The 24899-nt window shown below is 42.5% G+C and overlaps 2 protein-coding genes across 2 annotated transcripts in view; both read right to left on the reverse strand.

Annotated features, from left to right (window-relative positions):
- The window catches only part of apbb2a (amyloid beta (A4) precursor protein-binding, family B, member 2a), a 38582-nt gene extending 23511 nt beyond the window's left edge, over positions 1 to 15071 (reverse strand). Inside the window, exons 1-8 of the mRNA XM_085424434.1 lie at positions 14886 to 15071; positions 10709 to 11994; positions 9963 to 10162; positions 9194 to 9346; positions 8995 to 9080; positions 8792 to 8852; positions 7124 to 7270; positions 5647 to 5774 (exon numbers count right to left, since the gene is read on the reverse strand). Coding sequence (XP_085280560.1) covers positions 5647 to 5774; positions 7124 to 7270; positions 8792 to 8852; positions 8995 to 9080; positions 9194 to 9346; positions 9963 to 10162; positions 10709 to 11963 — 2030 coding nt within the window. The 5' untranslated portion in view covers positions 11964 to 11994; positions 14886 to 15071. The remainder of the gene's footprint in view (positions 1 to 5646; positions 5775 to 7123; positions 7271 to 8791; positions 8853 to 8994; positions 9081 to 9193; positions 9347 to 9962; positions 10163 to 10708; positions 11995 to 14885) is intronic.
- Positions 15072 to 15462: 391 nt separating this feature from the next.
- dele1 (DAP3 binding cell death enhancer 1) lies at positions 15463 to 22705 on the reverse strand. Its single transcript, XM_085424447.1, has 12 exons — positions 22508 to 22705; positions 21827 to 21944; positions 21043 to 21142; positions 20281 to 20425; positions 18600 to 18785; positions 18397 to 18479; positions 18177 to 18270; positions 17879 to 18021; positions 17575 to 17733; positions 16907 to 16999; positions 16436 to 16589; positions 15463 to 16319 (listed from the first exon to the last, which is right to left on the reverse strand). The coding sequence occupies exons 1-12, from the start codon at positions 22536 to 22538 to the stop codon at positions 16084 to 16086; spliced, it is 1542 nt and encodes a 513-aa protein (XP_085280573.1). The 5' UTR covers positions 22539 to 22705; the 3' UTR covers positions 15463 to 16083.
- Between the last annotated feature and the right edge of the window lie 2194 nt (positions 22706 to 24899).

A 24899-nucleotide genomic window follows, 5' to 3' on the forward strand; every position in this document is an offset into this window, starting at 1 on the left:
AGGGTTTCTGGGTTGCTGGGTGGACACATCCTGACAAGGGCTTGCGTGTATGTGTGCGGAGAAGTGGGAGTGATGGATTGTGGGTAAATGGAAGGAGCTGACGCAGAGGAGCGATGACTTGCCGGGAAAGAAAGACGTAGGCATAGGGCTCAAATCGGTGCAGGACTGGGGAGGAAAGGTCATCAATCACTCTGGCGTCTATCGAGTGGGTCTAGGTGTTCGGGCTCTGTCCCTGTGGGCCATCAGTGGGGTCTTGCATGTTAATTAAAGCCACAAAGGCCTTGACATCAGCAAACAGGCTGTGGTTACACTGGGGCATCATGACTGAAACAGCTCGAAGAGCGGATATGAAAAGTCAAACACGCACATGCAAACTCATTTCACTGACATAAATGGAGGAGAACGCAAGAGTGTGTTCAGCATTAAAACATTTATGATACACGGGCTCTCTTCTCTTCTCTATGCCATGCCTGTCCATAGAAGGTCAAGCAGTGGGGGGAAATAAGCGAGCGCTGGAGGGAATAGGCGAGCAGGGTCTCACTGCTCCCCACTAATGAATATGAATGAAATGTGGAATCAGTGTGCATTTGTTGGAGTGTGTTGGTATGATATGTTTCTGCTTGTGTGTGTGGGTGTGAACTCGAGCATCTGCCGTTGAGCCATTAGTGAAAACAGGTAACATTAGTTCATTTAAATAGTAGAAAAAGGGACATAGACAGCAGGCTGGCGCAAAGATACTATTAAAAACGTACATTATTGGGTTTTCAACGGCGTTGTCTCAATCCTAACAAGTGTCACATGCCAAAGACACGAAAACAAGAAGACAGGGCCTCTCTGATGCCATAAATCATTTCTCTGTGGCTTTTTGTTCTACGCTTAGTGCTTCCCTGCTCATCCCTCTTCCCGCTTTCTCCTCCTCATCCTCTGCTAGGAGAGAGAAAGGGAAATTCCCTGTATGCATATAGTAGCTTCTGCTATGCACACACACACACACACACACACACACACACACACACACACACACACACACACACACACACACACACACACACACACACACACACACACACACACCTAGGTATTTAAACTAATTAAGGTTTAAACTCATGATGTATATGTCTGCAGAATACACACACACAAGCCTACACACCCATACACACACATATCAAACAGCTCCAAACAGCCATGACAGACACTTTAAAAAATCCCTGCAGCATATCCAAACCCGTTAATCCTGTCTTTCTCATCCCTCCTTTGCCTACTTCATCTTTTTCTTTTCTCTTTTGCTCTTATGCCTTTTCTTTCTCATCTGACTCCCTGAATGAATGTCTTGCTCTTGTCTCAGTGACTCTGGCTGCAAACCTGCTGCCGACAGCCTGCATCCCTACACCTGCTGGCAAGCCAGAGAGAGAGAGAGAGTCAGAGGGACAAGGTACACAGCTTGAAGTCAAACACACAGCAGGAAGCTGAGACGTAAATGAGTGAAAAAATCAAGGGAAAGCTAATTAGAAAAAGTAGGGCCAAGGGACGTGTGCTGTGTCCTTTAAACAAACGGAGCAGTTAGAAATCATCAGAAAGGCTAGAGAGGGTGATAGTAAGGTGGAAAGAGAGGTGGTAATGGGTCACTGTAAGTGTATAGATGGCTTTGTGGATGGATGGATGGATGGATGGATGGATGGATGGATGGATGGATGGATAGATAGATAGATGGGGAATAGAGGACTGAATGAACTACAGATCAGAGTACTCACACAAGCAGGCATCCTCGACCCGTTACCGACAACTACTTCTCTGCCTCGTTAGCTCCTTCGCCGCGGTGACATTGCTACAGCCCCTTCGCAGCAGTACCCCAGGGTAAATCTCTTCCTGTCTGCTTCCTCTCTTTTTCTTCTTATCCTTTTTTTTAATCCTCTGGGGCTTCTTCCCCCTTCTCCTCTCCCTCTTTTCTTCCCCTCCCCCTTCCTTCTCCCACTCCTCCTCCACTTTTTTCCGCTACACCTTTTCTCTCTCTATCTTCCCCTACAGCCGGCTTCCCTCGCTTTGCTTGCCTGGTCCGGAGAGTGTCCTGCGAGGTCCTGCTGTGTAAAGTGCAAGCAGGGAAGCATGCCTCTCTCCCTTTCTTATTGGCTTTCCATCACGCTGATCATTCCCGACACACTCTCTCAAAAGCAGTGCCGCGCTTTATTCCCCGTTCTCTCACTGTTTGTCTTGAGTATCTTCTCGCCTTCGTCCTATCTTTGTCTCTCCTTCTCTTGTCTGAGTGAAACTGGGAAAAAAGAGGGGGCTTCAACCCCACTAAAGTGCAGTGGCAGGACAAAGAAAGAGAGTCAGAAAGAAGAAGAAGAAGAAGAAGAAGAAGAAGAGGCAAAGCTGTGCAGCCAATGGCACAGGAGGGAGGCAGAAAGAGCGCTGGAGACAAAGAGTGGAAATAGCACAGACAGAAAGATGGGATGGGAAAAGTGGGGGAAAACACATGCACACCCACTCATTCACCATCACACACAAACAGAGCGCTCCGGATTTAGACCTATGACTTCATCAGTTCAAGTCCGCATGCATACACATAAATGTGAACAGCGTGCACGCGCAATTTGGGCGTGCACGCGGTCAGACTTGCTGAGTGCTCCAGATATAGCCTCATGACTTCATCGAAGCGCTAACCCCTCCTCTACCATCGTCCCGCCCTGCTTACGAGACGGGGGGACTCATTCATATTGAATCAAGCTGAAGGAGAGCGAGAGAGCGAACATTCGGGACAAGACTGGGAATATTCCACAGATAGATGGTTAAAGAAAGAGACAGCTGATGGAGAGAGAGCAAAGTGCGAGCTATCTTCTATGCTTGCTTTCAGAAACAGCCTTTATCTTTCACCTCTGCCTCCTCCTCTTTCCCTGTCAATTTATGGCCTTTTAAACATAATTAAGAAAGACATTTCTCTTCTGCATGTCTTTCACCGCCTACCAGCTTCAGTCAGTTAACAATATTACCAGTCTGACTTTATACACACACAGTGTGCAGGCAAGTAAGTCAACCACTTAGGCAGCACACTGAGCTGCCAATCATACAAAACATATAGTGGACTACCAAAACCTGGCTATTCCTAAAGTTTTTGCTATTACAATCTCAGCTCTATGGAGACTTTTCAAACCTCCCTGCAGGAGTTGCTTCTATACAGACCTGGCTCCAGTTTAACCACAAAGGGATTAGATGTGGTTAATGTTAGGGTTTTGTGTGGGTCAGTCTTTTTTTTTTAGATAGAGCACATAACATTAAAAATAAGAAGAATAACCAAGCAACGCATGACACGAAGAAGCTGACGTCAGCAACATCTCGCCAACGCTTCACAGGATCACAGTATCACTCCAAGACTGTCACAAAATAACTGAGCAAATTAACAAATGCAAAAATATTAATCACTCAGTAGTGACAGAAAAAGCACACTCCTACAAGAATAAATAAAAATCACAGCTGTAAAACAAACAACCAAGTTTTTCATTTTTCTACTAATGCTGTTTAACAGGCACTGTTTAAAATAATCAACCCGGGAGAAAATGATCATCTCAGTCCACAGGAGCAGGGGTGCTCACATATACTTTTGAGGATTCAGCTGCAAGCTTCTCTCCATGAGCAGGCTTTGATTACAGTGCACTCTAGTGGCAGGACTAACAGAGCAAAAATTCCAACCTGTGGCAAAATAATCTCAGATACAATTGCACACGCACAAACTGCAATGCAGGTTGCTGTAAAACAATTTGCTGCATACATGGAAAAGCTTTAACACCCTGTGCTGGTTTGAAGGCCAAGCTATCCAGTTTTTCACATCAGTCCCAAACAACTTATCACCATGAAAGCGGCTTCACAAAAAATCCCAGTGGATTCATCCTGTCCCCTGGACCACATGCTAAGCACTTTACTTCTTAAATGGATATCGAAAGCATTGAAGAAAATATTGTTTTAGTTACTTATGTATGAACATGTATCTAATAGAGTGAATGTAAATGTTTTCCTTTTTGTGACGTATGAGAGCAAGAGTGTTTCTGACTTTTTCATTCTGATTGTGGTACATCCAAAAGTCATGAGCGTAAAACCAAGCAGAGGAATGCAAGACTGCACCCTGCAGATTTTAAAGAGCTGCTGGGTGAGGTGGGGGTGGGGGTGGGGTGGTGGTGGTGGGGGAAGCTGTAATGTTATAAGTGTGAGAAAGAGATGCAGTGAGGGAATAAAGGATAAGAGGGAGAGCTATCCTGAGATGACCCTCCCCTCCTCTTTCCACTACACGCTTTATCCATTACCGCTGAGAGAGACAGCCACTGAAAGTTCCTCAATCCTCAGAGATGGAAGAGGGTGGAGGGACTTTCTTTCTTTATTTCACTCTCTTTATCTCACTCGCACACATACAGCTAATGTTGCTGTAGTGTTGTTGTTGGGGGAAGTCAAAAAGGAGGAAGACAGGAGGGATGGAGAAGAGTGGGAGGATGAGAGGGATGCTCTGAGAGAGAAAGAGAGAGAGCGAGAAAGAGACTATAGCAGTACTTAAAAGAGAAAGACGGAAATAAGATAGACAGAGAGACACTGAGGCAGGAAGAAGGAGAGGGGGTAACAAGCATGGCTGAGTGCGAGTGAGCCTTTTACACAGACTCTATTTTAAACTCCATTTTCACCCGATTCTTTAACAGCTGATTACACATGTCAGGACCCGACCGTTTCTTGGACTGAAACCTCCAGCCCATCTTCTCGTTTGATTTCATTTGACACATCTTTAAAGTAAATCCTCAAAAAAAAAAAAAAAAAACGTTTTAAAGTGCTTAGATTTTTAGCATTTTGTGTTCACAAGACTTTTGCTCTGTCTGTGCTAAGCTTCCAAATGCACATAGGTGTCTCATACATATGAAATCCATGCATGCCATGCATCAGCGCTAACGTTTCCACACGAGTGTATAGGTTAATATGCAGGTTAATGGAAACCCAGAGAGGCTCATATCAATGAGGGCTTGGCCAGCTCCCCTCATTAGCAGCTACGCTGCCCTCAGCACACTGTCAGCTCAATGGTGAGAAGTGAAAACCAAGACTATGGGATATTGCCAAATGACTAAAGGCCCCATAGGTCCTCAGTGTGGAAGTGAAGCATTAGGAATAATTGTGGAGTTTTAGCACAGTCTGTGAAAATACAGACTGAATAATAACAAGGCTGATGCTGTTCTCTGATGATTAGTTAAAACTCCTGAGTGTTTTACACACATGCAGTTTAAAAGGTTCCCGTATAAAACTGTGTTTGCACATATACAGAAGGATTATCTGCTCAACATGTTTGTGTGGGTTCTTGTCTGTTTCACTAAGAATGGCAGTCATTAACTCTTTACTCATGTCTATTAGGAGTAACCCTTGAAACTCTTTTTTAACTGAACAGTTTCTGTCATATTTCAGGGCTGCTTATACAACAAGATTACTAGGTTTGTGTCAGAAGTGAATGAGGGTGGCCCTTCCAGTTACCCTTTGGAAAACCTTAAAACTATTTTAATGGTTGTTAAACCACATGTTTATTGAAATTCATCAGGGAAGGTCATCAAAATATCGCCTCCACAACGGAAGAGTTATAAAAACAGAACAGCATGGTTTTAGTAAAGATTTCTGTAATGTCCTCCCTACCTGTCATGGTCTCTGCCAACACCCCAGACACGGATGCTGCTGATTGGCTGAGAGTGGAGCAAGCTGCGATCATCAGGGTCAACAAGAGTTAACATGCGATCCTGAAGCACTAAAAGCATCCCTTTGCCCTGCAAGATAGCAACCAAGGATACATCAGTGCTGTCATCCACAAGCCAGCCAGAGGTTTTTGTGAGGTAAGTTATATAATTTGTTGCAACATGATTTAAAAAAACAACTTGACAGTACTTTGAAAACTATAGAGCCGGCTCCTTCGGCTCCGAACCGGCTCTTCAGGTTGTTATGTTGCTTTAATTAATTTATTAATAACAATAATATAAAATTATGCACAAAAGGAATTACTAATGTAAAAAAAAGTGGTTTTATTTATATATGTTTATATATAAATATATGCGGTGGCCCCTAGAGACAAAACACATACAAACTCCAAAACACATTTCTAGCTTTAACTGAACTTCCAAATCAGAGCTACCTAGATCACTTAAATTACACAATTGAAAGCATATGTGTATTGTTTGTGTATTTATACACAAGCACTCATATCTATTAAAATAATTAACTACTACCACACACCACGTGCTTCAGAGTTCGTAACTGTTTTGAATACAAAAACCAACTGTTCACATTTCAACTTTTAACTATTTAAATTTTCAGCTTTTTCCTTTTAAACAAATTTAAAGTGAAACAACACAAAACACTGCAAACCACAACACAATTAAATATAAATTTAAATATGAAAACAAAAAGAAGATGCATATTCTCTGTCATATGGACCTGCATGAATAAACTTTCTGAATCCTTTATCGTCTGCAACTGAAAATAGTTGTGGATGATTACTATACCTTTCTAATGTGATGCTGTTGTCCCTGGCTCTCTTTCTCTCTTTCCCTCCTGCTCTGTTTCTGTGCTACTGCGAGTGAAACTACCGCCCCTCCCCCTCTTCCCAGCGCAAAGCACAAGGCTCGCATGCGGAGTGAAGCAGAAAAAAAGTGCGAGAGAGAGAGAGGGTGAGAGAAAGGAAAAAAAAAAAAACGGCTCGCGATAAGAAGCCGGCTCGCGTCGTTCACGTCAAAGATCCGGCTCTAAGAGCTATTTCGTTCGCGACCGACACATCACTAATAGCCAGGAACAACAGTTCACTGACTTCACATATACATCAGAGGTTGTGCACTCATAAACCTTCTTCCTACAATGTGTGCCTGCGAGGCATTTTCAGTTGGACTCAAGGAACTATTATGATTTCACATCACACACACACATCACTGTAATTTAATTTATGCACTATTTGTGACATCATTTCAAACAAATGTCTAATAGCACAAAATTATAAATTGATGGACATCAATGTACAAAGCAGCCGGCAGTAACGCTGGTTCTCCACTGACACGCAGCAATACTGACTCATAAACATGTAAACAGTGTAAATACTGTATGTTGAGCTGATCTCTTTTGGACTGACCTCTCCCCAGACACCGGCCGAGTCTCGTATGTCCCTCCTGCAGTAGGACAGCTGTCTGATACAGTGGTGGACAGCCACGCTGCTCCTCCCTTCACACAAATCCTGCTCGGCCATCTCCACCCAGCCCAGAGATCTCACTGGAAATGACTGGAAGAGACACAGACTCTGTGATATCGCTAATAATCAGCACAACAAATATGTGTACGTGTGTGCACAACTACAGCACACGAGTGAGGTCCAGGATGTCACTCCACAGACTGTCATGATCAAGTTTACTGGATATGTTTGGTGATCATTTTAAAATAGGTTTAAGCACTCTGGTTGTTTATTTAAAACCTGTGTAAGTGCTCGTGTTTCTTGTTGTTGAATGCTACCATGATTAAAGATCTCAGGATGTAACATGATGGTTATAATCTTATTATAAGTACAAACAAAGGTGCACAAAACACTTCAATGATTACTGTTATCATTTATTTAAATTTTAACCAAGGTACACAAATCCACACAGCGCATGAATATGAGACACACACACAGAAGTTTCAGCTGTAATTTAATAATGCTTACAGTGAGAGAGTGTAGTGTGCAGGAACAACTCAGCAGTAACTGAGAGCTGCCTGACGTGAAAGACAACACATAAACTATGAAAGACTGTGTGTGTGTGTCTGTGTGTGTGTGTATCCGGGGGGGGGGGGGGGGGGGGGGGGGGCAATTTTGATTGCCTCAGGTCAGCAGCTATCACCATCCTCTCTTCTCTTCCTCACTCACTAACATATCAAGGAGGTTTCTTTTCTGCTGAGGAGAGGAGGCATCTCTTAAGCTGTCACACACACCCACACACACAATCTTTTTTCCACTGGCCATAAAATTCCCTTTGGGTTTCTTCCTCAATAAACTTTCACACTTTCTAAGTCCATATCTTAATCCCCACAATTCCCTCAGAGCTATATAAATGGGGTGGGGGATATATAAATATAAATAATTTTGCTGTAATATACTCAATTTTGTTCCATCTGAGCCAACAACTTCCACTCAAAAGACTGCTCTTTCTGTTGTTCTTTATCTCTATTGTTATATGTTAAGTAGCATCCCCTTCCATTAGACTGCTCTTATATTCAGGCATCACAGCATCTCTATGCTTAAGCATGTGTACGTGAGATTCGTCCACAGGGGGGCAGCTAAAAATACTTTTGCTGTGAATGCGTTCACCATGTGTCAGTTCATGAAGTGACCACTGCGTGGCACTGCAGCAATCAGAAAGAGAGAGCAAGGAGCAGGTGCATTACATCATTGCATGCACTGCCTGGTGACTTCCTCTCATTAGCAGTATTTTCTTTTTTTGAAAGGTTCAAGTTTTTAAAGTGTAAATAAAACCACACACATGCACACACACACACACACACACACACGCACACACACACACAAATGTAAGCTATTCATAAGCCTCCTCACAAATGACATTACTTGTTTTGGGGCCTTTAACTGTATTGTAAATGCCTGTAACTTCGCCCCTGCTGGCTATAGTAAACCACAAGAAAACAAATAATCAAACTATAAAGAACGCTCTCTATTCAGTGAGCATTTTTATTTAGAAAAAATCCCAGCATATTATAGTTATTTCAGATGCCATTATAAAGCCTGTGTTATTATATGTTGTTGTTTTGAACTTACCATTGCCTCCGGATCAGAGAATGTGCTGTTAAGGTCCACTGTCTCTAGCTGGGCAGGAGGGCTGCAGAGAAACATCAGGGATTAAAACAGCCACATTAAAATCACATTTTACACGTGAATACATGCAAAATATCATGACTGAGTCCTTGCCACACAAGAAGAAAGTCTGTAGCACTAAGTGTGAGTATGTCTGTGACTATTACTTGAGCTTGAGTGAAGCATAGCGAAGAGTAGCTCCTTCAAATGCCTTAAGACTGGGATCAGGATAGACTGGATAGTCCTTTAGATCCTGGAGCATGAAAAAAAAAACAGATATTCAGAAAGGAAATAAATCTTTGTATTTTTAAACAACCGACTTCTTCTCAAATAAAAAAAGAGACAGTTTCAATAATTGTGACTTACGGTGGCTGTGCAGGTGGTGGTGGTGTTGAGACTTTGTACAGAAGAGGTGATGTCATTGAAAGGGGTGGAGGAGGAGGAGGAAGGGGAGGGGGAGGATCCAGAGGGCGAGGGTACCGGCTCCACGGAGCTGTCGGATATCAGGCTGCTGGGGCGCTGTGGGAGAGACAGATGGGTGATGACAGAGAGACCGTAAGGGATCCAGGGTGAGAGACACAGAGCTGCACAAACAGACTGATAATGGAAGGTACATTATTGATCAGCAGCAGCTTTCATATATGGAGGATTCTTTCTAAACACAACACAGAAGATGGTAAAGCCTGTCTTTTAATTTGTGTTGGGTTTTTTTACAAGCCACTACATGGACTTGTTCGAAAAAGCAACATTTTTTTAAAATAAATTTGTAAATTGAAGCTTTTTCAGACCTTTCAACCACATCTTACTGTTCATCAGCATCTGCTTGTAGTTATGTAGTGTAAAAAGTGTAGGGTTGACATCTCCAAAGGACGAAAATCCCATATAGTGAACATCTAAACATAAATTTCTCTCAAAGAAAACGCAGGGAACTTTTTAAAAGTATCTGCATTAATACATTATATTTAAACATCTGCATCTACATCTGTTTGCTGCGGTTAAAATTCAGCAGAATTAAATCCTGACTGAGAGCGTTAAGATACATAATGCTGTTAAGATCTTATACATAAAAGATCTCATTATACTTTTAAACGTGCTTTTAATCTTGAAGTCTATTTAGTTCTCTGGGTCGTCTCACCTCATTGGGTGGCTTAAAGGAGTCCTGTGTGACCTGTTGTGGGTCATTCTCAGCATCATTGCTAGAAACGGTGTGTTTGCTTGAGGCAACAGGTCGGTCGTACTGCGTAGTGCCGGTGGGCACGTGCCAAAAATAGACCTCTGATGAGTCTGAGATCTCCCGCCAGCCTGGGGGCAGCTCCCCTTCAACCCATACATCTGCTGCAGGATGACAGTGACAAATAAACACATACTATCATTCAGATAGTATTACACACAGATGGGCTCTGCAAAAATAAAGCAAACAAAAAAACAACAAGATAAAAACACATATATAACACAAGATAGATGTGGTCAGCCTGTCCCTGAACTTGTGCTTTATACTCTACAATAATATTTTACTACAGCCAGCCCTCCTCTTCTCTTCTTCCTGAATTCTCTTCCATCTTCGCAAACTGCTATCTGCACTATCCTGTCATTATGCCCATCCTAATCATCTCTGCACCACATGGGGTTTACAGGGGGCTTAAAGGTTCCAGCAGTATTTCACTGGAGTAAGTGACTTGCTTACAGTCTGTAGGAGGTAGAGAAATGGAGAGAGAGGAGGAATGAAAGGAAGGTGTAATTGAGGCATGATTAAAGGCTGACACAGCTATGGAAATTTTTCAAGGGAACGATTAGATGGCAAGACAAACACACACACACACACACACACACACACACACACACACACACACACACACACACACACAGATATATATACTGAACCTGTCTCTTTTGGAGTCTGTGGAGAGGGTGACTCCTGAGATAGGGTGGTCCAACTGGAGTCTTCATCTTCTGATGGAGTCTCAGGAGTGAGATCCATTCTTAAGCCCACTTTTGGAAGGCCGGTTTCTGGTTCAGGCTGAGGAGGGGGCGCACGATTCCTGGTAGGCGTGGTCTTCTCTGCAGCTCTGGCCTGTTTAGGTGAAGAGGGTGGGTACTGCTGAAGAAACTGGTTCTCGTTGTTGGGGTGTAGCTCCACCTTGATCACCCGGGGCTGGGTGCTTCGGGGAGGCTTTGCAGGGCTGCGTGGGCTAGCCTGAACCTGGGCGCAGAGCTCCTCTTTGACCTGGGCTGGAACTTGGTTCTGCAGGTGGTTGTGGTTGTCTGGAACCCACTCTGGGCTGTTACTAGAAGAAGACGGGGTGGAAGAAAGAGGGGCTTCGACTACCACAGGTAGCAGTGGCTGTCTTGCCGTTGGTGTGGGCTCATCATTTTCTTCATCCTCCTCCGCCACCGGCTCAACCTCCTCCTTCTCTTCCTGGCAGGTTTGCTTGCTGCTGGCCTTCTCCTCCTTCTGACTCTCCCTTTCTTTCGCAGGACTAGCCTGTTCCTTCTCTGGGGAGGGCTGCTGCTTCTTTTCCCCCTTGTCCTCTTTGTTTCCCTGGTTTAGGTCCAGATCCCAGCCCTTTCCATGGTACTCCAAGAAGCTCTTGGTCCTTCTTCGAAAGGGCGGAAGCTGCGAGTTATCTTTCTCAAATTCTAGCCAGTCTGAAGTGGGATTATTGATGAGATCGTTGTCAATTTTGCCCTCTGTATTGGCCCTGCTGAGCTCCAGCTGCTGGCTCTCAGCTCGTCTCTGCATGTTGGCGCCATTCTTCACCAGTTTGGGGTTAGTTGTATTAAACAGCGAGGAAGAGGAAGAAGAGGAGTAAAGGGCGGAGCTGGAGGAGGACTTGGTGGGAAGGCCGCGTCCTCTGGTTACAGGTTGGTTTTTAGACAGCAAAGCCAAGTTGTCACTTATCCCCATGGCGCTGCGCACGCTGGTCATCGCGTACCTCTGGCGGCTCTTCGGCAAGGTGGCCGAACTTCCGGTTTCCATGGACTCTTTAATGACATCTCGTCCAAGCAGCTGATTGTATGATGAGCGAAGGCTGAGAGAGGCCGGAGGGGTGGCAGAGGCCCCGCTGCGATTCGCTAGACCAACGGTGGAGGGCGAGGAGCCAGAGCGGGAGAGGGGAGGAGTTTTTACTGACATCATGGCTGACTGGAAAATCACTGCAGAGATAGAGCTGATGATAGAGGAGATGGCCTGTTAGAGATTAAGTAACACATTATAACCTGACCTACAGCTTTATATGTAATTATTATTATTTTTGCCAGTATTGATTAAGCATGAAGAGGAGCTATTTTTGGCTTCTGCCACGTTTGCCGCAGCAGATTTTTAACACCGGATGCTCTTCCCGACTCAACCCCAAAAGGGTTCACTGACTATACTACCTTAAAAAGTCTTGGTGATGTTTTGGTCTTTCCAAATGAGGCACTTTGAGCTATGTAGTCTAATTTAAAAAGGTTTATTGGGTCAAATAATATATGGATTGACAAAAACATAACATAAAACCACATTAATGATACACTTATTTTACATATGTTTTTAAAATAAAAGATTTATAAATATCAACCAGCCTTGAAGCCTTACTGCTCACTCACTTTATTTTAAGAGCTTTTTTTGTGGTTGCAAGATTCTTTTACGCCCACTTACTCTACAACTGCCTATTGTTTAGTCACTGGGTTATTATATTTTTAAAATCCTTGTTTCTCTGGACTCTCCTGCTTGCATGCTTCCCCAAATAATTACTTTTACATATAACATGATATAATTTAGTTTTTTTAACGTTACTTGCTTAGAATAACTGCTCACTGACATCATTCAATGTGCAGCATTATCACGCTGACACATTTCCCCAGCCTCACAACTGATCATCTCTCTTCCTGTGGCTTGACCAGTCTCAGAGGCTTTGATCAATGCACGATGGTGCAGATCTTCTTCCAGCCTCACACCCCTTTTACACACAAGGTGTCACTTCTGAAGTGTTAAAAAGAAACACTGCATCAAAGTCATGTAGCTGGAATGCATTTATATGATATCTGGAGTGAGTCAGACCCTCAATTTATTCAACTAGGACTGACATTCAAAGCCCGAGCTGAGCAGTAAGCTGGTCTGTGGGGAGGAGAAGTGCCAGCCAACTCCTGCTAACTAGCTAGCCGTGTCTCTTTTATCTCTGGGTGGATCAGCTTTGTGATGCGGAATGCAGACAGATGGATAGAAACAAAGACAGCGGCGGCAGAAAATCACCTTGCTCTTAAGATGTGACACGTAACACGGCTTTTTAGATAATTTAATTAGGCTCCCACCCTGCAGAAAGCTTGTAAACAACTAATAGATGCGGGGAAAAACATGCCCAGACACGCAATCTTAATGTATAAACATCTTTTCACAAATGCACACATCTCAAACAATGCTGGAGTCATCACTGGCACCTCTACTTAGAAACATGGAAAAGTCAGACACAGCAGATTTCAAAGCTTGACAAGATCCTGGGAAAAGATGGAGGCGGTAAGTTAAAGAGAGCAGATTCCCCGGACAGTGCACTTTTGTCCATGCGGGGACCCCTATCTGCTCTCCTCCCTCTGGGTGGTTGTTGTCGCCTCTGTAACCCAGTTTGTGCTGAACCTGCACTTCTCTCTTCACGCCTGTGACTCAGACATAAACACAATCAAGTCAGGTCAACAGGTGCAGACTGTGCCATGCCATGTCTCAAGCAATGCTCTTTTTCTACTGTCATTTACAGGTCCATAAAGCCACATTTTAATGCTATGTCCTAAATTCTCTTGCCTGTAGTTTCACATACAGACGCACTAATATATGACTAAAACACACAAAATGGGACATCTGAGCAATACAAGCCTTAAATTAGATGGAAACAAAATATGCTGCAACCTACTGAATATAAAAATCCTAACAAATACACTGATTGAATCAACACAACTCCAAATCATCCCTTTCACCCATATTTGTGTCGGGTATGAGCCGCAGACAAACTGGATCATCTTAAACAGAGATTACGGCCTTTTCTTTTCCTTCTCCTCTTCCTCTACAACAGCACAGGCAGGTCTCTGCCGCTTAAATAAAAGTGGAGCAAGGAGAATATGTGAAGTGTGCGGAGGAGAAAGGATGGTTATAAGAGGGATAAAGCGGGGAGGATGACACAGCAGTTTGCTGGACAGTGAGGGCACAGTTAACACACGGAGGTAGTGAAACTGTTGTCCTCAATAAATCTGTTGTGCTGTGTAACAGCAGAGGTCATTCATGAGATGCACAAGATGTTAGCAGCTGGTCAGCAACGTGGATCCTTATTAAACAGTTGGGTCTCAGTCTAGTTGTTCATGCTGTTGATACTTGCCGGGCGCTGCATTGTCTGTTGTGATGATGCAAAATGTGAACGTGACACCAAAGTTAGTGAGGAAATGAGCAGATTTACATGGATGACAAAGGAGACTGCTAAAAAAAATTTTAAAAGGTACTGACAGGAAAAGCATACTAGTACTAGTTTTGGAGGTAAGTGTTAGATTATGACTCTTATTTGCTCATTTGTTGCATAAAAGTGTTTTCACCTAAAGGTCATCAAAAAAGGAAAAGATCGGTTTCCTGTGTGTTATAGCTTTAGACATTAACACATAATTTCTAAATCTATATATATGTATATACATGTATAGATATGTTGGGAAACCAACTTGTTATGGTGGGCCCTCCTTTCCTCAGCGCAGAAGCAAGTGCAACAGATGAAAGCTCAAGCAGGAGGGGAAATGAACTTGAAAAAGTCGATGATGTCATGGGTGGAGTATTCTAGCTCCCCGCTTCTTGCTGCCTCCTTAATAAACTCCCCTCACTGACAAATCGGAAGCACCCCATCTTTAAATCTAGAGAAATACGCGGATGGATCGCCGTAAATGCCATTATTGCGGAAGATAATCTGTTAATATGTGAACAGACGCAGTGAATCTTTAGCATCCAGCCTCCCCTCCTCTCTCTCTAGCCCCATCACCACCACCAGCACCACCGCCGCCGCCGCACTGGGAGGGGAGCGCATCCCATCGAGAGCATCTATTTACATCCACTCACCGCTTCGGTCAGCCTCCGGGGCTTCTGCGCTTGCCTTTCCTCCGACGACACGCAAACACAGTAGTGAGCAGGGCTGAAGTCAGCGGCCGCTTTTTAACTGCCGAGTCCGCCCGTAACAGCAGCCGGCCGCCCGTATTATCATATCACATCATAAACCCTCCCAGCCCGGCTCCTTGCTCGCAGGCGGCCAAGCTGCGCTTTCTCTCTGCGCCAGAGGATCCCGGAGTGGCGTGGCGCTGTGGAGCTCTTCAGCCAGCCGACCAATCGGAGCCGAGAACGCAGGACGCTCGGGTGCACGGAAGGAGACGCAATCGCAATCAATATACCGGTGTTATTTTGCGACTCAGGTAATGGAATCACACATCATCCGACTCTTACGTCATACACAAGTCTGAGGAAAAATGCATGGCTTCTGGTGCTCGAGCACACCTGACTGTGACAAAAAACAACAACAACAGAAAAGCCATTTCCAAATCTGACAACGTTGTTTTGCAACACCGAACACAGAAAAACTACAATTTGAAGCCAGTTTTATGATGAGTATTAAAATAACGATAAAAGAAGCCAGGCAGCCTTTAGGATCTTTTTTTTTTAATGTGCGCATTTGACAACACAACATCCTCCTCACAGTGCATTAATTTTCCCTTTGGTTGGTTTATCACAAGCATGCAGTCTTTCTTTTACAACGGCAAGCCACACTGAACCGTTTAACCTAAAGACATAATTATATTATTTAAGGTTAAAATATAACATTCATGTGAAGCACTTCCTCAGTTTCAGAGGTTTAAAGTTGGCATTATTCTCTGCAGTAGACAGAAGATATCAGATACCTCATGATTAAATCCTTATTAGCAAGGAGGGAAATAAGTAACCACCTGATCCACCCAAAAGGCACATTTCTGGAGAACTTAGCAGAGAGAAGATTGTAAGAAACAAAACTGTAGTGTACAAAAACAAATGACAGATGGCTTCTTCTCTGATTCCAAGACCTTTTGCTCCACAGCTCTTTCTGACATAAAAAAATAACTCACATCTTTTAAAAACTAAATAAAACTTGTTTCTTTTTTGAGTATAAAAGCAATTCGCTCCGATTCAGACCTCACACACCGAACACACTTTGACCTTTCCCAGGTTTCTGAAAACTCATTCATACTTTGAAATACATTCCTCAATCTGTAATGCGGCTGGCTCTCGGTATTTATCCTATTCCTACAGTCCACTGGCAGCTTCTTCTCTCAGTGCTCGGAGAATGGAGATGGAGGGGTACGGAGGACAAAGATGGGAGCCCGCTGAGGCTCCCGGTGCTCCAGGAGTGAGGCAGGAGAGGGAGGGCGGTGGGTTGACTTGTGGAGGGAGTGACACAGCTTGACAGAGGAGAAAATGTCTTTGAGAAGCATGGAGCTGAATGGATGGACCGCAACACTGATTCTTTTGCTACAGATGGAGACAGAAAAATAAAAATAAAAGTATTATCACTGTTGTTTGGCTCACTGAAACTGTACTACAACAATGCAGTGACTAACATTAATGCACATTTTTTGCATCCTTACTATAGGTTTCATTAGGAGGCCTCAGTAATCTCTCAGCTTGCTTGTTCCCCGCTCGAGCGGCTTGTTTGTAAAATTTAATAGCTGTCCTCAAGTTCTGTTGCACAACAAAGCCGCTCTCATAGCAATTTCCCAAGAAGAGCTGAGCAGTGTCATCCTGAGAACAAAAGGAAACATGCAATTCAAGTAGGTAAACCTTCCAGGGCAAACTTTAAATGTACAGTCAGCAAAACCAGCCCTAAACGAATTGTAAAAACAGTAACTGATTATAATCTTTAACACAACTACACCAGAAAGTTGCAAAACATCTGTAACTGCAGATTTTTTTAATTATCAAAAACCAGGAGACTGTTGGAATAATCTTTTCCTATCGGATATCCCGACAACCTCCAGCATGATCGACTCTAAAAAGGGAGGCGATCTCTGAGATAAAGCATTGATTAAAGTCTAGAAACATCTAAAGGAAGCACTCACGCCACTCTCTGCTGCCATCTCCAGGTTCTGGATGGACTTACAACCATATTTCACTGTATCCTGGGCGTAGATGGAGGCCAGGCTGAGCTGAGCCTGAAGAGGAGAAATGGAAAGTTGATTTAATTCAATAAGGAAGCGCCAACATCAGCAAAAAACAAAAACAAAACCAAAAAAAAACCCTGATACATGCTGATAGCAGTAAATGTGCTTGAATAACAATTAAGAGATGCTTAAAGATAGAAGGAAAAAAAGACTCCAGGTGGAGTTTGAGCCAGTTGTTTGATGCTTTCAGCTTATTTAATTTTAAAAGGCAAAAATCTTGCAATGTAAGAAAAAAATGAATATTATCTCTCAGTGCTCAGATAACAGAGGTGGAGAGAGCCTGCAGAGGTATCAATATCAGCATGTTAACAAATGCTTTACTTTCTCAGAGAAGTTTTGTTCCAGGGAAAAAAATATGAATGAAAAATTGTATTTACATTATCAGCTATTTGATTTCTACATTTTTCAAATGTAAGTGGGTACTTTTCCAAATGCAACATGCTGAATTCTTCTGTATTGAAAATGTTTTAAAGTTTGTTTGTTTTTTCTTTCAAATTACACAATATAATATATAAATGTACTAGAGTTGCAATGGTTCTCTGGGAGAAACTGATCATGACTTCTACCTTGGTCAGCCCAGCTGCAGCAGCTTGTTCCAGAAGGTCGATGGCTGTGCTCAGCTCCTCTGGACTCTGGTGCCCTCTGCTGGTCAGGAGCAGCTTTGCACAGCGGTACTGAGCTTGTCTGTGGCCACTCGCGGCTGCCTGCCTATAATAGTGCAGAGCCTTAAAGAGAAATCACAGGAGATATTACAATAATGCAATTAGGAAATTAAATATCAGAAGTAAACAATTCATGCTTAATTTTATACATTTACATGGTCCACAAAAGCAAAACTGTTTGCTACAAGAGTGATGGCCGGGGTCTCACCTTCTCCTTGTTCTTGCTCACTCCTCTACCTTTCTCATAGCACACCGCCACATTAAACTGGGCTTTGCTGTAGCCCTGCTGAGCTGCAGCGAGAAAACAGGTGAAAGCTTCCTGGTGGTTTTCCCTCTTGGCATTTTCTAGACCTGTACACAAGGAGATATAGAACAGGAAATAAGGGAACATACAGGAGGAAAAAAAATAACCGTGCAAAGGCCATTTCATTTGACTCCAACAGCAGTATGTGTTAAGTTTATCTGATATATATGTTTTTTTTTTAAGTGCGCTGATAAATAATGACCAATTATGTTGAGGACAACAGGAACGCAGACGTCTTCCACACGTCTGAGGTTCAGTGCTGCCGCTGCCAGCCTCTCTTCATCAGATAACATTTCCTGGAAACATTAAAGAGGATAAAAACACAATAATAAAGATAAGACAAAAGGTCAAGTCTGTTTTTTGAAAGTACAAAAAAAAAACCCCTTTCTTTAAAGTTGACAAACCAAATGATGAAGACTCACCTCATCACTGGTGTCGGGTTTCTCTGCCTTGTCTTGGCTGGCATCATCCTGCAGCGGACAGGAAGCTGACAGGAATTCATCCTCTACAAGTCAAGGAGGAAATACTTGTTGATTTTTCTATTTCATAAAATATAAATTAATAAAATGTATTTTTTTAAGATACTTTTAAGCAATCTTTAAACTATGACAAGCACAGAACCAACCTGGTATAAGTGCATCCTGGATCAGGAGTTCCCTCTGGTGGTCAGAGATGGCAGTCAGCTGGTCCTGTGTGCTGCTGCTGTCACTGTCACTGCTCTGAGTTGGGGACTGATCTTGGTTCTGTCTCTCTAGCACCCCCTGCAGACACAACACATTCCTTCCTCTGGGCAGGACATCATGTCTTGATACTGCGTAAAAAGAGCGAAAGCAACAAAATAGCCAGGACACAAGTTAAAAGATAGAAGTGGGTTTTTTTTGTGGAAACTGTTACATGTCCACTGTATGAAACTATTTTGCCAAGGGATCTGCCTCGTGTAAATCTACTTAGGGCTGCTCGATTATGGCAAAAATGATAATCACGATTATTTTCACTGAAATTGAGATCTCGATTATTTGACAATATTTATTTAAACCTTTAAGACCTAATATAGAACCAAGTCCGCCAGAGCTTATATCATTTTTTTACATGTTGTAGTGCCATTTGTGGGAACATTTCAAGTTGCTATACAACTGTTATAGCCCATATTTTAATAATATGTATGCATTAAGTCCATAGTAACTACATTAATTGCAAAAACGTGCAATAAACTACAAAAAAATTGAAAATCGTTTTTGTTTTGTTTTTTTACATATATTTCTACTTGGAGAAATTTAAGAGGTTTATCCCTCAAAACTTTAAATACAAAAAAGTTGCAAAAAATAGTTTACAACAACAGGAAATTTATTTTGAGTGTCTTCATAGTTTTATTTTGGAGATACACCAATTTTTATATACTGCAGGAAAAACGAAAAAACAATCCTATGATGCAAATTTGCAAAGAAAACAGCATCAAAATAAACTATTTCCAGCAGTGCAATTCGAGTTCTAAGCATCCCAGAAACTATTCAGAAAAGTCAAACATGACCAGTATAGGCTTTTAAGGCCTACAAGTAAAAAACTACATTTTCCGTGAAAATGACGTCACTTCCGGTTTCGGGCAGGAAATGGCGGACATGTGACAGTTCGCGCTGACGCCTGTTTCACTGTGGGAAGTGTTACGAACAGCTGATCGGATCGGCAAAGCGTGTTTCTGGAATATTATGTTTTTGTTCCTGCAAGCGCTTTTTATGCAATTTTTGCAAAGCTTTATGTGGAAGGAAACCGTGACCGAGGACAAGCTGATGGCATCAGATGTAAGTACAACTCCTCCGGTTTCATATGCAAAACAAATTATTGCGCTAGCTTACACGGTCCAGGTTCTACAGGGATTTAAAAATAGTTACACAAAACGGAGCGTGCTGCTCTGACCAGCTTTAAAGGGTTAACAATAACAATGTATTGAACAATGACTTTAAAAAATAATATAAAATAGTGTGCAACACCACTGAAGTTTTTTTTACCTCTCTTTTCAACCAACAGCAGTCACTCTCCTCTCCAAATAACTTCTGCTTAGCTTTCCGAGCTTCCCTCGGGTCCTCTTAATCAGCGGTCTCCAACCTTTTTTGCGCCACGGACGGTTTATGCCCGACAATATTTTCACGGACCGGCCTTTAAGGTGTCGCGGATAAATGAGGGAGGGGCTAATAATCGGCTCAGTCATTTTTAATGATCGTTGAAAGCCCAGATCGTAATCGTGATTAAAATTCGATTAATTGAGCAGCCCTAAATCTACTCCACAGCTACAACAATGCAGAAGAACTCACAGATCTCTAGTAGGATGTGATAGCCACACTTGTGTAGAGTGGAGGGGGCTGACAGGGCTCCGGGGCTTGGACTGGGCTCTGTGCTTGAGGAGAACTGGGAGTGGATCCTCCTGCAGAGCTGCATGAACAGAACTGCTGCTGCACCCTGCAGACAAACAAATGAGAACATCTGATGTAGTGCACCCTCGCCTGGAACGGCCAACCAAGTGTGACAGAGGTTTCTATTTCAGCTAAAACTCATGAGTAATCGGTCCATGTGTATAAAACATGAACATTTCAGAGACAGTGGACATACGTATTATGATAAAAGCATAGTGCAGCTATTGTTCTGCTGCAGCAACATGAGAGCAAAATGTCCTCTGGGGTAAACAGCTGGGTCTGACCTGCTGGCCCACTGATGTCTGCCATTGCTGTAGCTTAAAAAGCAGTTACAAAGTGAAACCACTGAGCTGCGCTAAAGGAGTCAGAACACACTGAGTGCAGATACTGTGGATTTCAGCAGTGTGTGCAGCAAACTGTGCAGCTCCGGTGTTGATGATGTTGATGTTTAGCAGCCGTTTTAGTGGCTTTTGTCTTCAGGAATGTTACCATCTGAATATATTAAATCAACAGCAGCCCTCACATGTGTCCTGACAACTTTCTTATTAGAACATGAAGGCAATTCCTGATAAAGTTAATGACACAGAAAAAGTGATGCAGGACATGCTAAGAAATATGTTTGGTTACATGTTTGTATTTTAAATGCAACAACACATGACTTACCCATCCCACAGCATCCAGAGCCGTGTAACGCGGAAACGCGTACTTGGACTGAAAGGTCCTCTGCTTCCTCCTCCTCTCTCCATCCTCCTCTTCCTGAGATCTGCAATAAACAAAGCAGAGAGTAATGAGAAAAAGAAGATTTGCACAAGATTCTGTGCAGCAGTCTGGTCAAAATATAAGTACACCCTTTCAACAGCTAGTACAACCACCTTTAGCAGCCGTGACTTGAATTGTTTTCTGTAGGACTTTATCAGTCTCTCACATCTTTGTGGAGGAATTATGGCCCACTCTTCTTCCTCCTTCTACTTCTACCGCTCACTGCATGTATTTATGCACAACTCTCTCACCACATCCCGCCACAGAAGCAGTTAAGGGTTTTTTTGTACAAAATCCTGTGAAAACTTTCTTTTCCAAATGTCTGTATTTCCAGTCTACTGTATTAAGGCACTGCATGAATTGGCTTTGTTTCTGTTCCCTTGACTTGCATTGTTCATACACCCACACCCACACACACACAAAGCAATTGCTTCTGGATGATGCAACCAGCTGAAAGGGCAGCAGCAAGGGCAAAATAGGTTCAAAGTGGGGCTAAAGAAACAGGAAAGGACAGCAATGAGGGCAGAGTCTGAGGTTTTACCCTATTTCAAAGGTTCTTTTTCGTCACCTGATGATACGGCCTGCATTTTGAGGGCAATAAAATTTGGACATCAAAGGGAGATGCTCAAAGCCCGCCTTGTAAAGTAAACAGGTAAAAGAAGAAAGGAGGCGTGGAGAGGAGGAGTACCTGTTGTCAGGGGAGTGTCGAGACGTGGAGAGGACAGCTGAGCTGTTGATGACCTCGTCCTCCACATGGTGGTTTTGGGACAGTCGCAGGGTGCTGTTGCCATGATATCGATGCAGAACTGAGCAGAAAGTTAGACAATGTAATTAGGAGACAGTCTCCTCAGAACTACAAAGCATTCTCTGTACCTTACTTATCACAGCCTAATTACTTCAGTTGTTTATAAGCATTGAGAGACAGAGATTTTGCACCGCAGCTGGACCGCTATGCACTGAAACCACAATAACAACAACGCATTTCTAAAGAACTGACATTGCCTTTAATAAATTTTCTGAAACCTTTTTCTGAAGATCTAGATCCGATAATGAGCTAATTTTGGAAAATTAAAGCAAACTAAGACGTGGGCAGTGCAATCCAGACGGGAATCCAGACGTCTTGGCGTGTGGCACACACGACAGGTAGTGTTGGTGTATGGGAACTCTCCATAGCATTGACAATAAATGGATTAGCACGTTTTGCAACAGGAGCTAACCCTAGCTTCAGCTCCGTACAACAGATTAGTAACTTAAATAACCTCAGTTCTCTGTTAATAAACGCTTGGTAAACTCTGAAATGTTGATAATAATTGACTTCAGTGTAGAAAGAGAGAAGAAGAAAAAGGGGCGTTCTCGACTTTTCTCTCACCTCTTCCAACAAAACCGTGGAGCCTCCACATAGTTTGTCTCTAACGGCTCCTTTAAATGAAAGGTTATGTCCGCACTGGCCTGTTTAAGTTATCTGGGGTCCGTATGGCTCCATACCGCTAACGGATTTCTTCCAGCACTGGTGGTAAATAAAAACCTGTCACGAGTTACGCCGTAAAAATACCGACCCGGAAGTGGAGGGTGGCGGGGTTTACGCAATCGATGCATTTGCAGTTGCATCTTCACAGCACCCACTTGCGGTGTATGAGGGTATCACACTTTCAGACGCTTAGGTTTCTGGAAATTTGAGAAGTTAATTGTCATGTGATATTTTATTTCATTTTATAAAGAGAAAAACAATATATATATTTTTTGTGTTCATGAACTGAGTCACCCACAGTTTTTTGTATTGCAGGAACTGTGCACTGATATTATTATCATTTTTATTCGTACTGGACATCTCCTAGGTACTACATGACGACTGCAGATTTGTATGAGGCCATATTATTGTTCTTCTCTTACACCATGTGAATGTACTGGATATTTTATTCATTGCTGTTCTATGTGTCTTAGTATGGACCATCTCTTTATTTCTCTTGTCGTTTCACAAACAACCTGCACTTTTTTATCTGGGGATACATGAAGATAAAATTGAATTACATTAACTGATTTTAATGCCGAGGCAAAATTATTACTTAAAGAAATGCAAATCTGTGATCACTGAAAATGATCTTCTTTTGCTCTTAACAGATGTTTTTAAAGGTTTATCATTTATCGATACTAGTTACTGTTGTTTCTATTGTTATAATCATTTTTGTTTTGTCTTTTTTTCTTTTTGTTACATTTTCTTTCATATTTTTTATTGATATGTCATGACTTTAAAGCCTAACTATAGTCAAGATCTGCAAGTGAGCTGTGGCTAGAAGTCCTGTGTACAGTGCAGTGCTTGATGGTATATTATAGCAATCTTAATATATCCTCACTGAATACAATGAAAAACATGTTTTGACATTGTGGGTAAGCAAAGAAGGCTTAGACTACAAGCAGTAACCTGAACAGAACTAGAACTAGAACTAGATCTGTTCTGCTTTATTTAGCTTTAGATTTGAGATGATTTTCTGCACAAAGACAATGTAGATTGAGACAAGCTGCAATGTTTAATCCTGGTGCTTGCATCAATAAGCCATGCACACATTCACAACAGATAACATTAATGCTTTCCTTGTAGTAGATCATAACACCATCCAAGAGACAGACGAAGAAATGCTACTGCAGAATCCAGCCATCAGTGAGTAAATGAGTTAATCATTTACCACAACTTTAATTAAAACGCCTCCAATGAGTTGTGAAGTTAACTGACAGACCAGAGAGGACAAGGGGGGAGCACATGTACACTAGGAGATCAAAACACAACCAACAACAAAAACTCAATTGAAAGACACCCTCAATCATGTCACGGTTCTTGGTAAAGTTTTCTTTAATCTTAAGGTTCAGTGGCAACAAGACTTTGTAGAAAGACTATTATCTTTGCAGTACACTGGCAAAAGTGTGAGCTATATTTCATATTGCATCCACAGCAACACACTGCTTGACTTTTAAATAAGAGGGCACACGTTGCGATATTGACTGAATAAATAAGCCAATGGATGTGATACAGTCCATACTTCACAATTTATTAATTTAATATTGCAGCAGGGCTTAAACATTTTTTAAATAATTCTAAAAATTACAAGTTTTTTAAAGAGTCTGCTCATTAGGAAAGCAAAAACTGACTTTTCAATGAAGTCCCTGCCTAACTGATAGTATCTGATTAAGGATTAACTGCACTATGGGCCTTTTTTATATTATTATTATTTTTGCATCTGTAGCACTTCTCTCACACACATCAGCACTTGTAAGACCTGGTTAAGATTTCCAAGGATCAGAGTGCCCTCTTGGTAAGGTGGTCTCATGAATAAGGAGAATAAGATGCTCCTGATCTGAATCATTGATGAATTGAGGGGCTGATCTAAGCAACCATCCAGAGCTCATCCTCATCAGTCACTCTGCAGGAGCGTTTGGCCTTCTCTGCCCTCCATGTTGATCAAACGGTGACGCACACCCCTGTGCTTTACTGGAAACCCACATCCTTCCCGTCAGATGGGTCTAAACAAGGGGCGGGAGGTAAGAGGTCTGCAATTGTAAAGACAGATTAAACTTTGAATAACTCACTCCCTGACCAGTTGCCATGGTGACAAAGTCTTCATGTCTTTCATTTACGATCCTCCTCAGGCAAATAAGTCTAGCCTGAAGTAGTTTGTAACGTTAGCAAGATCGCTGCACAGCCAGATAGTGTTTGCTGCTTCGCCTGGGGCCAGATTTGTCTTGGCAATATGGAAAAACATCAGGGTGAG

The sequence above is a fragment of the Rhamphochromis longiceps genome, linkage group LG2 (genome assembly GCF_057381845.1).
Source record: "Rhamphochromis longiceps isolate RC_006_pf linkage group LG2, R_longiceps_female_GT1.1, whole genome shotgun sequence".
Classification (NCBI taxonomy): domain Eukaryota; kingdom Metazoa; phylum Chordata; class Actinopteri; order Cichliformes; family Cichlidae; genus Rhamphochromis; species Rhamphochromis longiceps.